The sequence below is a fragment of the Triturus cristatus genome, chromosome 12, assembly GCF_964204655.1.
Source record: "Triturus cristatus chromosome 12, aTriCri1.1, whole genome shotgun sequence".
Lineage (NCBI taxonomy): Eukaryota > Metazoa > Chordata > Amphibia > Caudata > Salamandridae > Triturus > Triturus cristatus.
In genome coordinates this window covers 159,775,568-159,789,480 of record NC_140595.1, presented here as the reverse complement: position 1 = coordinate 159,789,480, position 13,913 = coordinate 159,775,568, and the positions used below count along the sequence as shown (strand labels likewise).

The 13,913-nt window shown below is 50.4% G+C and overlaps 1 protein-coding gene across 11 annotated transcripts in view; it reads left to right on the top strand.

Moving 5' to 3' along the window:
• The window catches only part of ARHGEF2 (Rho/Rac guanine nucleotide exchange factor 2), a 724,728-nt gene that overhangs the window by 586,090 nt on the left and 124,725 nt on the right, over positions 1-13,913 (top strand). For all 11 annotated transcript variants that reach the window (XM_085638384.1, XM_085638386.1, XM_085638383.1 and 8 more), the window contains one exon: positions 2,090-2,252. In XM_085638384.1, coding sequence (XP_085494510.1) covers positions 2,090-2,252 — 163 coding nt within the window. The remainder of the gene's footprint in view (positions 1-2,089; positions 2,253-13,913) is intronic.

Genomic DNA, 13,913 nt, shown 5'->3' with positions numbered 1-13,913 from the left:
ACATCACTCAATAGACATTGTAGCTGATGAGGTAATGAGACAGAAGCCATGGCTTATGACGTCACACAATCAGACATTATAACTGTGCTGTTAAAGGGACAGGGGGTACTCGTGTATTGACACCTCACACCATAGTATTCTGTGTTATGGAGAGAGGAGCCACTCCTGAATTATGACATCACTCAACAGACATTGTAGCTGATGGGGTAATGAGACAGAAGCCATGGCTTATGACGCCACACAATCAGACATTCTAACTGTGGGGTTAAAGGGACAGGAGCTACTCAAACATTATGACATCATGGATAAAAATGCGGACTGCTGCCAAGGAGAAAGGGGCCACCTGTGCATTGTGACATCACGCAATGAACATTGTAACTGATGAGGTAATGAGGCAGGGTCCTCACGCAACCAGGGTGAGCTGCACAGAGCCTCTCCCTGCACCATTATTGCCGCACACTTATCTGCAGAGATGTCTTCGCCAGCGCCAATATTGGAGGCTGACAGATGGTTGTCATGGTTTTAACTAGGAGTAGAGGGGAGTTATCAGTGCTGAATATTATTTTTAACCTGTTACTAGTCGTGCCCGCCTGCTCCGGGGTGCGTGGCTGCAGCAGTGCGCACCGGGTTAGGGGGAGGGGGACACCGAGGCCCCCTTAGGATAGATGCACCTGTGAGCGGTCTCTGCCTCTCCACAGGGACCGACACCAACTCCTTCCTCAGGGAGCCGGGAGGATGAGCGCGAAGATGAGGCGGCGGACCGAGCGGGTGCTGGTGCCCCAGGTGGGTGCGGGCTGCACCGGGGCACGGGTGGGGGGCATTGTCTGCCCTGTGAATGTTTCTATCCTCGCCTCAGCCCTACTGCTGGTGCCCCAGGTGGGTGCGGGCTGCACCGGGGCACGGGCGGGGGGCATTGTCTGCCCTGTGAATGTTTCTATCCTCGCCTCAGCCCTACTGCTGGTGCCCCAGGTGGGTGTCGGCTGTCCAGGGCACGGGGCGGGGGTACTGTCTGTTCTGTGCTGTGAAGGTTTCTATCCTCGCCTTAGCCTCACTGCTGGTGCCCCAGGTGGGTGCGGGCTGCACTGGGGCACGGGCGGGGGGCATTGTCTGCCCTGTGAATGTTTCTATCCTCGCCTCAGCCCTACTGCTGGTGCCCCAGGTGGGTGTCGGCTGTCCAGGGCACGGGGCGGGGGTACTGTCTGTTCTGTGCTGTGAAGGTTTCTATCCTCGCCTTAGCCTCACTGCTGGTGCCCCAGGTGGGTGCGGGCTGCACTGGGGCACGGGCGGGGGGCATTGTCTGCCCTGTGAATGTTTCTATCCTCGCCTCAGCCCTACTGCTGGTGCCCCAGGTGGGTGTCGGCTGCACCAGGGCACGGGACGGGGGTACTGTCTGCTCTGTGCTGTGAAGGTTTCTATCCTCGCCTTAGCCTCACTGCTGGTGCCCCAGGTGGGTGCGGGCTGCACTGGGGCACGGGCGGGGGGCATTGTCTGCCCTGTGAATGTTTCTATCCTCGCCTCAGCCCTACTGCTGGTGCCCCAGGTAGGTGCGGGCTGCACCAGGGCACGGGGCGGGGGGATTGTCTGCCCTGGGAATGTTTCTATCCTCGTCTCAGCCTCACTACTGGTGCCCCAGGTGGGTGCCGGCTGCACCAGGGCACGGGACGGGGGTACTGTCTGCTCTGTGCTGTGAATGTGTCCAGCCTCGCCTCCGCCTCAATACTGGTGCCCCAGGTGGGTGCCGGCGGTCCTGTCTGCTCAGTGAATGTTTCTATACTCCCCGCAGCCTCACTGCTGGTGCCCCAGGTGGGTGCGGGCGGCACGAGGGCACGGGGCATTGTCTGCCCTGTGAATGTTTCTATCCTCGCCTCAGCCTCACTACTGGTTCCCCAGGTGGGTGCGGGCTGCACCAGGGCACGGGCGGGGGGCATTGTCTGCCCTGTGAATCTTTCTATCCTCCCCGCAGCCTCACTGCTGGTGCCCCAGGTGAGTGCGGGCGGCGCGAGGGCGGGGGCCACTGTCTGTTCTGTTCTGTGCTGTGAATGTGTCTATCCTCGCCCCAGCCTCACTGGTGGTCTCTTTGTGCCCACAGAATAAAGAGAAGGAGAGGATGAAAGAACGCGAGAAGGAGGGCCGGGAGAAGGACACCCGCTACACCAACGGGCACCTCTTCACCACCATCACCGTGTCCGGCATGACCATGTGCTTCGTCTGCAACAAGAGCATCACTGCCAAGGAGGCGCTCATCTGCCCCAGTAAGTGCCCGAGCCGTGCCTGTGTCCAGATGTGTGTGTAGTGCTTCGTGCTGGGTTCGGCGCTTTTGCAGCAGCGCGGCTTTACCTGGCACGTACATACTTGTCGGAGGTGTGGGAGGGGGGGGGGGGCGTGTTGTGCCAAGGGCTGTGGGTTACTTAAAAGAGGTACGCGCTGCGTTTCAAGACCTAACAGGACTTCACCCCTAGTCAGAGAGAAAGAGAGGGCTTGGGGGTCCTGGGAGCAGTGTTAGGATTTTGGGGGTCCCGGGAAACATATTCGCCCTCCCACTGAAAGCCTTGTCTTTTATTTCCAATTCCCTGTTAATATAATAAGCTCGTATGATTACACACAGTGCTACAATTTATGGTAAACTGTGCGTGGTTACATAAAAACGGTTGAAATATTCCTTGTCGAAGATGCCAACAATCTTTAACATGGCACTGGGTAATGAGACCGAATCATTGGTAGCGGTGGGCAGAGCAGGAAATAGCTTTAGATAGAGAGATAGAACAGACAGATGACAAATAGAGAGAACGTTCACTTTTACAGGGGCCCCCTTAGAAAGTGGGGGCCCTGAGCAAATGCCCACTTTGCCAATGCCCTATGCCGTCTCTGCCTTGGATGAGAAAGTGTATGAACAATAGCGAAGATGTTAAAAGATAGGGGGTAGTGAAGGGTTTTTCTGGCTCCTCTGGAAGAGTACAGGTAAAAAGTATATATATCCTCTCATTTAAAAAAATAAAAACTTTTGGAACTATAACATGGTGTATTCCAGCCTAAATGATTTCCGTCATGTATTATAATTTAGCCACTGCTGTTGGCCTCAAGAATTGTCATCCCTTGTTGGAAGGATAAAAGGCGGAGTTCATTTTTGTGGGAGCAGAATCTGCCATTTGAAGGTTACCCCGCATGTTTATATGACACTCTGGCCAGTTAACCTGCCCAAGGGCAACACATGCCACATCTGTAAGAGCATGTGCCACACTTCTGCGGCAGGGCAGTATGTCTAGATATGACAGGTCTGCAGAAATGTAACACACCAGCAAGAGTGAACACCATCTCTAGCAGTGTAACCTTTCCAAGAGTCATGTTTGTACCAGTGTAATAAGCCTACAGAAACTCCCCGTATCCGCAGAAGTTTACAATAGGTGCAAAATATCTGCAGGCATAGAGTACTTCTACAAAGCTGTAAAATGGCTGCACGACGGCAGTATACTTGCAGGTGCATTATTTCTTGAAGTGCAGTATATCCTCTACAGTGTCCTATGTCTTCAGACTGTAGTATGTCTGTAAGAGCGCGATAGGTCTGCTAGAGGGCAATATATTTCTAAAAGGTGTGATATGTGTACAAGAGTTCAACAGTATCAGGAGTGTAGTGTATTTGCAGGATTGGGGGTGTGTGTGCATAAATGCAGCATGTTTGCATACGAGTGAGGTATGTCTGCACATGCAATGTGTCTTCATGAGTATGTTTTAAAGTAAAAGACATGTCGGGACACCCAAGAGCCTAGCCTGCTTTTATTGCAGAGTAGCAGCCACCATAACGAAATACCAAACAAAGCAGGTGATGGGCGGATTCTTGAAAGAGTCGCTCCGCTGGCTGTCTCTTGGGGTAGCATAAACCCACTGTTTCTGTGGCCCTGATGCCATGTCAGATCAGACCCAGCTATGTGCAAATTAGCCTTGGTCCTCCTCCTGTGGGAACGGTCCAGCCTGACGTGCCAAGCCAGGTCCTCTCTGAACCAAAGACTAGTTTCCAGGGGTTGGTTAGACTTTACGCAAGCATTCCTCCATCACTTTTTGTCTGACTAGTATGCTCAATCCAATCGGGGTAAATTGGAGCATAGCGCTGAACGTAGTAAAATACCTACATTGTATATACGCGTTTGCTCAATGTTGGTCTATGGAATAAAAACTTGTGATCAAAACTCGTTACTTTACCAAAACGTATCTAGTGAGGGAGGTGGCTTGACGTGCGCATGAATAAGATGCAGGAGGTCCTTGAAAAGTGAGGTCAGTTCACAAACTCTCCGCTGACTTCATTACTTTTCCTAATTCACTCTTCTAGTTGCCAGTATTCGAAATGAGGCTCCGCTTCTGCGAAACGAGCAGATACACAACAGTGTGCAACATGGCCACTGGCCTAAGGAGTCTTGCAGCCATCAGGCTTGTTATGGCTAACAAGTACTTTATAGCAATGTAGAAACAACATCCAAATAAGGTTATGTAACATAAGCTCATGATAGCACGTGCACATGAAGCATTAAAACAAGAAGAATACATGATCACAAATGTCTGCAAGAGAGCGGCATGTCTGTAGGGCACAGAAGCTTGCAGGAGTGCGCTGTATGTGTAGGTCCTGGTGTATGGTCAGGACCGCTGGCCTTTCTATGCAGGAGAGTAGTCGTCTGTGGCAGAATGAAGGATAAACACAAGTGATGCTCATATTGTGGCTCTGGGATAGGTTAGGTCCCACCTATTTCTTCTCCATGTCGCGTCTCCTCCTTCCCAATATTCCGTTATCTCCCGTCTTCCTCTTCTCACAATCTTTGGTAGACGGCGGGAGCGGCCTAGTTTGGAGTTTTCTGTGAAGTCGTTGCTTGGTTCACCTCTGCCTCCTTGAGGATATTCTCCATCATTTTGAGGAATCGATGGTTCCTGGGTTAAAGCCACAAAACTAGGCCGCAAGGTGTGATTGTTGAATCGGCATTCCAGTTATTGGACAAAAAACCTAGTCAGGTGGACTATCCGCTTTGTAGGATACTTCCATTATTGAAGCACGTTTCTAGATTTGGGGACCTCGCTTGAGATGTGTCCCCCAAGGTGCATAGAGCCGGGGCTGATACTCTGGTACGGCTCCACCATTTAGAGCTCCAATGCATAGGTTGATGAAACCGGCTGTTATCATTTGATGGTTGGAGATGACAGATCCCGCCCCTTACACCGTCCGACTGTCCTATCGGTCTGCTGAGTGAGATATGTCAGAGGTAGGATTGCATATCTTAGTATGTACAGCAGAAGCTGGCACGTGGGTATGCCTGTGCCATTTAGAGCCGCAATGCACAGGCCTTTGAACAGGCCGTCGTAAGTGGATGGTTTGAGATGACAACTCTCATCTCTTACACCGTCTGGCTGTCCTGGAAGTCTGACCAGCACTTGTGTCATTGGTAGTTTTGTATATTTTAGCAGATTCAGATGGAGCTCGAGCGCAGGCCATGCTACACCATTTAGAACCACGTGACAATTGATTGAACCGGTTGTCGCTGTTTAGGCGGGCCTGCTACTGCTGCTCTCTCGCTGTCGCAGACCTAGCAGACAGGGCTTGTATTCTTCACGGCCTGCTGATTCTCTCTGGCCATTGCCACGGTTTCCTGGTATCTTTCATGTGTTTCCGACATATGTTTCGCTTGCTCTGCGTCTGATGTAGAGCGCGTCTAACTGCACCGCAGACCTTGTGACATGCGCCAAAAACACCCCTCCATTTCACGGTTGTCCGTGACAGGCTGCTGTTTAAGGTTCTCCCATTGGTTTTTGGATGCGTGCGACAGGTGCAGGGCAGACATTTTGTCGCGTAAGGCCTAGGCGGTCACTGCTTGGTGAAATCCAGTGATTCCAGTCCTGTGCCCCTGAAAATCAGGAATAAAGAGGGTCGAGTCGTCAGATATAAGGAAGAGAAGCACTGAGATAACCTTTGTCCAGTTTTAGGTTTCTGGTTTTTAGGGTGAGATGTTGCTGGCCTGCACGATGTTTAAAATGAATTATAGAATGGATGAACAGTTGTTGCGTGGGTGTGTATATTACAAGGATTCCTCGATTGTCTCCATATACATCGCCTCTGATGCCATTGCTGACGTCTAGGCTGCCCAGAACCTCCAATTAAATACATTGATTTCTAGACATCGATGTTCCTTGCATCATGAAAGGCCCCAAAGACTCTGAAGAGCTCAGGAAAAACATCTGTCTGCCATACACCGTTTCCAGGGTTCGGAGGGCGCGTCCTAATACATTTGGGCTCCCTTTTTCTAGTATTTATTACGTAGACATTTCTGTCTGTAATTATCCACATTTATTCTTCGACCTTTTAACTCTAGCTATATTTATTTTGAATCTAGTGAAAAAATAAGCTCCGAAACTAGTCCATTTCCACGTTTGTGCAATAGATAAAGGTACATGGCTTGTAACTGACTGCCACTATCCTGCTATGAGAAGCCATATGTTATGCTACACACATGCATACACTCTTATGACATTAGCATTTTAGAACATATGCAAGTCTGCAATTGATTTTCGCTTCATTAGGAAAACGTGTACCTTTATTCATTTATCACATGTATAACTTCTTTATTCAAAATTCTTTTTTAAAAATGACACGAAGTAGCCAACGCGTTTCGTCCATACGGACTTCTTCAGGGCAAAAATATATTCTTGATGCGTCCCTTTTCGATCTTTAAATGGGTTTTTTCGAACGAAAAAGGCATAGAGATTGCGGTGTATCAATCGCTTCCAATAACTCCTTGTAAAACGACACCATTCCAGTCTTTGGTTGCCAACGTTCAGGCCGTATTTCGAGTGCGCACTCGAAATACGGCCTTATTATTTTTGTGGAGTGTTCCATAGGAGACGTAGGGGTATTGCGTCTCAGGTCCTTGGCACCCAAACAAATTACCGTAACCTAATTAGGGGATAGGTGCAGTCGTATTTGCCCCATACCCTGTGAGTTCTTGTATTATCATTTCATTTATTACATGTGCATTTTTTAATTCCCCTGTGTGTCAGTCTGCGCAGCTATTGGGATAGCAGCAACGAGGATCACTCAATATAGACTCATTTTCCATATCTTGTCTTATTTAAAAATAAATACAGGGAGGGAAATAAATAGTTCTTTGGTGCATTTACCTGCAAAAAGCAGTAAAATCAGAAAACTGGCAGTCTTGATTCCATCACCCTACTGTTCCAAAATAAGTCCCGGTCCCACAAATGAGAGCTGATGTCCCGAACCAGCAAACACTGGCACAAATTAAGCCATGAGGACAGGGTGTGTGTGATAACAACGAAAGAAGTTTGAAGGAGGGGCTGGGTAAGGATTGCTTTCACTATTCATTGATATAGATCAGATGAAAACAATGTTAACTTGTTTGCATTTTGTTGCTTTTGAGTTCAATATTACACAAGGCAATTATTGTGGGGTAAAAAAAGTCATCTATTAGCTTACACGACAAATTGCATGAGAACAGTATGCATGACAAATGTTAGTCATGTAGGTAGCCCACAGAGTATCATTCTACCTGCCTGAAAGCTTCATCCTGGGTAAAAAGCCCTATAATAATCCCATTGTAGTACAGTAACATGCCTGCTGCCCTCCATTTCGACTGATCTGTGCGAGTCATATGTAAGCTTATTGATTTTCTTTTTCTATGCACCACCCACCACATTTATATTTAACGCAATGTGGTGCTTTTTATTTAGATTTGGTTTACTGGATTAAGCACAACAAAGGAAGGCATCTTGCCTGCAGGGATTACCAGCTTGAGAACTCTGTGTGCATCCTGGCACTCAGGTAAACTTGTCCTACACAAGAGACGACTTGGTCCTAGCCCAAGCCGTGGTGCCGCCCTGCTGGTGAGAGGGTAGAAGTCCAGCTCTCAGTACTGCATTGAGGAACGTGTGATCTTCGGCATCTCACATGCTCTTGTACACAGTTGTGAAATGGGACTGCTTCGAAGCTGCCTTGAGGTGGCATTAGGCGATGGGTATACATAGCCCTGGTGTGATGTCATTTACTTTATTGCATCTTTTGAGTCATTTTGTCCCTTTCAAGCAGCAGTGTGGTCATAGCTTTTGTGTTGTGTCTCCTTTAAGATGGACTCCACCTCCTCTGGCCCCCATTAATGTTTCCTACCACAGCATTTGCCACCACAACTGTTCGTAGATCTCGTAACTGGCATACTAGTCTTGGGAAACCAAGCACTTTGAGTCCTATTGTACCAAACCGCACAGTCTCTTACATGTGGGATAGCTGGAAACATGTCAATTTTAGGACTAGATTATATATCCCCGTTTAGCCATAGAATCAGGGACACTGGAATTATGTGATCTCGTGGCTGCCGTGTTGGCTGCATAATTATGGATTTGCCGCTTTTGCAACATAACCCATTACACGCTGCATAATCTTCAGAGTTTAACAAAAGAACACATTTTTGTTTCAAGCTCAAATTGATCAAAAGTTACTAAAAACATAAGAGGCACGTGTTGCTGCGCCGAGGGAGGTCCTAAGCAAAGCTCGACTTGTCACCTTTCTGTTGCCTGTTGCTGCATTTGGGTGTCAAACTGGTAGTTATGGAGTCAAACCTTTGCCCACATAGTGTTAATATGTGCAAAAAATGACAAAATAATGAGGTAATACTATCACAAAATGTGCCGTGTTATACTGCATGAGTTGCCTTTTCGCGCTGCATAGTTTAGTCAGCCCTGCCTCATAATTTTGTCCTCTACCGCATAATTTTAGAGGCACTGCATATCACACACAATTATTCTGAAATCTACTCGGCTTCAAAATCGCTCCGTTCCAGTGGTCCTGTTTGTGGGCCACGTGCAGACACTTCAACCAGCGTGCCTAAAGTTGCGCATTCCAGTCTGGTGCTTGATTTATGAGTTTGACATCTCTGGCCCCATGTAACTGGCCGCATCCCAACAACTACGGCGCCCTCTGTCTGCTCCTGCTGCCTCCCTTCCCTGTGCCTCGCATCAATGAGTTACGGTTGTGTGCGTTGGCACATTCAACCCAGACCTGTTGGCTTTGATGATGGTTTGTAAAACTTGCACCCGCAGCTAAATGAGCACTTATTCCCTAGCTCTTCCATTGCTGGGATTCAATGAGTGTACTTTGTCTTTAAACGCCGTTCAGGGACTCTCGCGAGATCACGCCTAATGTTTGAAATGCATTTGTACAGTAAATGCTTCGGTGTGTTTGGACTTGACCTGCTTTCGGAATCTGGGCACTTTTTGAAGTTCTGGTATTCTTCAATCAAAATGGCGTCTTGATAGTGTGTTTAGTTGTGATTCATATTGAACTGTGTCCCTTAAAGTGTGTCGACTGATGTATCATTGAGTGCTGAATTATTGTGCAACTGCTACCAGTTAAACGATGTAAAGGGAGCCCGGCGCCTTCAACTTCTCTTCTTCATCACGTTGTTTTATGTCCGTTCAATAGGTGGCCACAGAGAAGGGCTGCTTTATAATTCATTTTTTTCCTCATCACCAAAGAGGAAGTTGTGAGCAGGTCTCTTGCCTCAGCTGAGCTACCGCTGTGGTGAGGTACCAGGAAGAGGGTTGACCCTATGGAGATGGCGTGACAATGGGCTGTACCACTCCACTGTTCGCCCCTTGGCATTATGATGCGTGTGAAGACAGACAGGGACAGAAAGATAGTATAGCAAAGACTTTTAAACGAGCTGCCAATAGGAACCTTCGTGGACTGTAATCCACGAAAAATGCGGGTGCAGCGGAAGTGACATTATGCATCCCTCAAGACATCACAGGGTTGACTCTCCCACCCAAGCAGCCAGCTGTTCAGTGCGATGGGCAAGGCCAGAAACTCCGGAAAGTAAACATGGCTCTTGGGGTCGTGTTGACTCTCTGTCCCTCCCTCCCCTTCCTTCATGTCTGTGGGTGTAAGGACAGGGTCTCTGGTACCCAGAGCCGCTGCTGCCCCCTTGACGCCTACGGCAACCACCTTGGATGTGAAAGCACAGTCTCACCTTTCTTCGCAGAGTATGAAAGCCTCTGACCCTGGGAGTGGAGAGAATGATGTGGGGCTTTACGGGGGTGGTCGGATCTGAGGATACGCAAGTATTTCACACAGTGGCGGTGCACTGGGAGACACCGCGGAGGGTCTGTGAGAATGTGTGGCACCTGTGTACACGCCACCCCTTTACACTTGATGGTGCACATGCCACCCCTTTACACTTGAGGCTTCTAGCAGTGGCGGCGCACCAGGAGACAATGCGGAGGGACTGTGAGAACGTGTGGCACCTGGGTACATGCCACCCCTTTACACATGATGCTTCTCAAAGTGATGGCGGAGCACTGGCAGACACCACCGAGGGTCTGTGAGAACGTGTGGCACCTGGGTACATGCCACCCTTTTACACTTGATGCTTCTTCTAGCGGTGGCGGTGCACCGGGAGACACTGCGGAGGGTCTGTGAGGACGTGTGGCACCTTGGCACATGCCACCCCTTTACACATGATGCTTCTCCAAGTGATGGCGGTGCACTGGGAGACACCACCGAGGAACTGTGAGAACGTGTGGCACCTAGGTACATGCCACCCCTTTACACATGATGCGTCTTCTCGCGGTGGCGGTGCACCAGGAGACACCACGGAGGGTCTGTGAGAACGTGTGGCACCTGGGTACATGCCACCCCTTTACACATATTGCTTCTCCAAGTGATGGTGGTGCACCGGGAGACACCACCGAGGAACTGTGAGAACGTGTGGCACCTGGGTACATGCCACCCCTTTACACATCTTGCTTCTCCAAGTGATGGTGGTGCACCAGGAGACACCACGGAGGGTCTGTGAGAATGCCACCCCTTTACACGTGACGCTTCTTCTAGTTGTGGCGGTGCACCAGGAGACACCGCGGAGGGTCCATGCCACCCCTTTACACATGATGCTGCTTCTAGCAGTGGCGGTGCACCAGGAAACCCCGCAGAGGGTCCATGCCACCCCTTTACACATGAAACTTGCTCACACTCTAAGGTTGGCTATGGTCATGGGCAGAGAAATTGTTTCTGTGTAGGTGATGGTGTCTAGCAAATGCGCACACTACAACTGAAATCCCCTCTAGGCGCCTTCTTCCAAGGAGGGGTCGTGAGTATAGAGGGTGCTGCGGAAGAGACGCATAACGTGGGAAAGAGAGGAAGAGACGCCTCAGAAAGAACCCTAGAACATGGTGCAGCGAGGATCCACTCTCGGCGCCCCACAGCCCCTCCAGCCACTCGTTGACTTTGACCCTGTACCACGCTCTGTCGCCAGCTAGGGGCGCTGTATGCAGACACCACTTGTTCATATACACACCCTTGACTGCAGAGGACTCGGATCTTGTGAGGTCGGATCCTTTGCTCGGGCCACCCATGTGACACAACCCCCGTGGCCATGTTGCTCGGAGACAGGCAAGCCCGACATCTGCGCGCCCTCCCCCGGGACTCTTTGATTGCCAGTCTGGGGCATGTGTTTTAATGTAATCTCTACAGTTAGTGACAGGATTAGCGCAGAACAGGTCCACGGGCTCAATTATTGGTGACATCTGCGTACAGAGAGCGATGCGTACAGGACACAATTCAATTTTCAGGAGCAGAGGCCGATCTGCTCAGAGTCACTCAGCTTTAGAGGCACACTCTCGGTAACCTCAGGAGACGGATTACTTCCGGCAGAGCGGGCATGGCCGTTATTTATGTTGTAAACATGTAGGCTCTCTTTATAGCCACACACAGGTGCAAACAGAAGCACAAAATGGTGGGACACTTAGCAAGTCCAGACTCTGAAAAGTCCCCGCAAAAGAGGCGTGGCCGGAAATGAGCGCATCCAATCACGTGGCTCGTCAGCGATTTATTATCGTGGAGCGCTAGAGGAGCCCACATGAGGGCTTCGGTGATGCTAAAAGAAAACAGGTTACCGCACACTATGTTGCAGTGTTCATCTAGGCTCATTTGCTCAGTCATCTAGGGCACAGGCGCAGCCTTTGGGCGGTAACTTCCGGTTCCCGTGCGCCTGTAGATCGCCGGATCGAGGGGTTTGAGTGATTGGGGACGCCCACCCCTCCACAGATTTGTGTGGGTGATGGAGTCTGGTGACCGGAAAGGGGGGAGGGGGGGGGGGGGTATTAGGCGAACAGGTATGTGAGGTTGGAGCCAGGGCTTCAAAGTTGTGGGCAGTTTTAACTGACTTTTTAGGTCTCGGCTAGCGAAGGCTGCGCTTGCGCAGTCTCGCTTGCGAGATTTAATGACTTGGAGAAGAGGGGCTTGAACCCGACTCTCTTCTCTCCTCTTCTCCATTGGCTGGCCTCTGAAATACTGGTCAGCCATTAGAGAAGAGGTTTGTCTCTCCAAACAAGCCCCGTCATTTTCGGATTCAGAGGCGTGTTTTTTGCGATTCTTTCTCTCCTCTGGAATGTAAACATTCCAGCCAATGGCAAGAGGAGAGAAAGAAAAACACACCCCCGAATCCGAAAACGCCACTGCGTTTCTATTAGGCATTTCTGCTTGACCTCGGAGAAAGGCGGTGGTGTTCTGTACCTAGACATGCACTCCGACCATCTCTGAAGTGACTTGTTGCTGATGTCTGAACAAGCAGACCAGGCTTCTAATCCCGGCAGCCTCGACTGACAAATTTGTGCGCTCCTGGGCAGCACATCAGGTCCCTGCGCAATGCTTCAATTATCTGCCAGAACAGCAGTGCATCGAGCCTGAAAACCAGTGCTTCCTGCTGTTCCTCTCCAGTATCTTACCTTTAGTGCAGCAAGTTAAATGCAACGCCGTCCCGTTAATCCATGCAGCGTGCTCTCGAGGACGTGGGTCCCACGTGGAGAGCAAGGAGGCCGACCCGCCAGAGGGGCTGTCTCCCGAGGACTGGGACAAGAGTGTGAGCAGCCGGACAAAGCAGAGACTTCACCCCCCCCCCCCGACAGCAGGCGCAGGGACCCACACATCTGCTTTGTGAGTTGAAAGAGCTAACCCCATTATCTGTGTTATTCCAGCGTCGGCCTCCAGTGAATGAAAGAAACCGAGCCGCTGCCCCTGCCTGAACAACACGGCCAGGGAAAACAGTCCCACGCACACACGGCGACGTCATCTGCCCTCCCCGTGCAAGGAATACAACTCGCTCCCACACATACACACAAAAGCACACATGCTTACTCTTACTGTCAAAACACCCGCTTGTGTCTGGGCCTGGCTGCACCGCAGAAACTCACGCAGGCAAAAGTGTACACAAGCGCAAACTTACACCCCCCTCATACACGCGATGCATGCATACACCTATCCACACACGCACGCCCTTACCTACTCCAGACTACTCCAAAAATACTCTTGCATCATACGCTCACTAAAAACATGCTGCTCTGCTAAAAGCACCTGGTGGCTACATCAATTTAAAACGTAGAGCGCTGGGCAGGGCCCATCTTAATGTGTCGGCGCGTTTTTGTGTTTCTGTTTTGATTAATGGTTCTCCCCCTTTTATACCTGAGCACGCGAGAGCTCAGTGCACAGCACAATGTATACACAACATTGCTGAAATGCTTGGAGGGTAGATGAGTTATGGCATGGAAGAAGCATCTCTCATTTCCGTGTATAAAGTTCGCTCTCCCTTCCCCACGCCATTAAACCGTCATCCCCCACAATCCTGAACAGAAAGGCACCGACAGGCACTGACACGACCGCGAGAGGCACCCGAGCCGGGCTGGGCATCCCGAGCTGGGAGGGCCTCTCTGAAGAGGGGCCGGGCCATCCCTTCTCTGTCCCAGCCCAGCTCGGCTCCACATTCTTCCCTGGCAGTCCTGCGCACGTGGTCTGGTGGCTGTCGGTGGCTCATCCACCTCGCTGACTTGTGAGATGTGCTGGCAGGAGCCACGCGCCCTTCAGGAAACCTGAACTGCCTCCT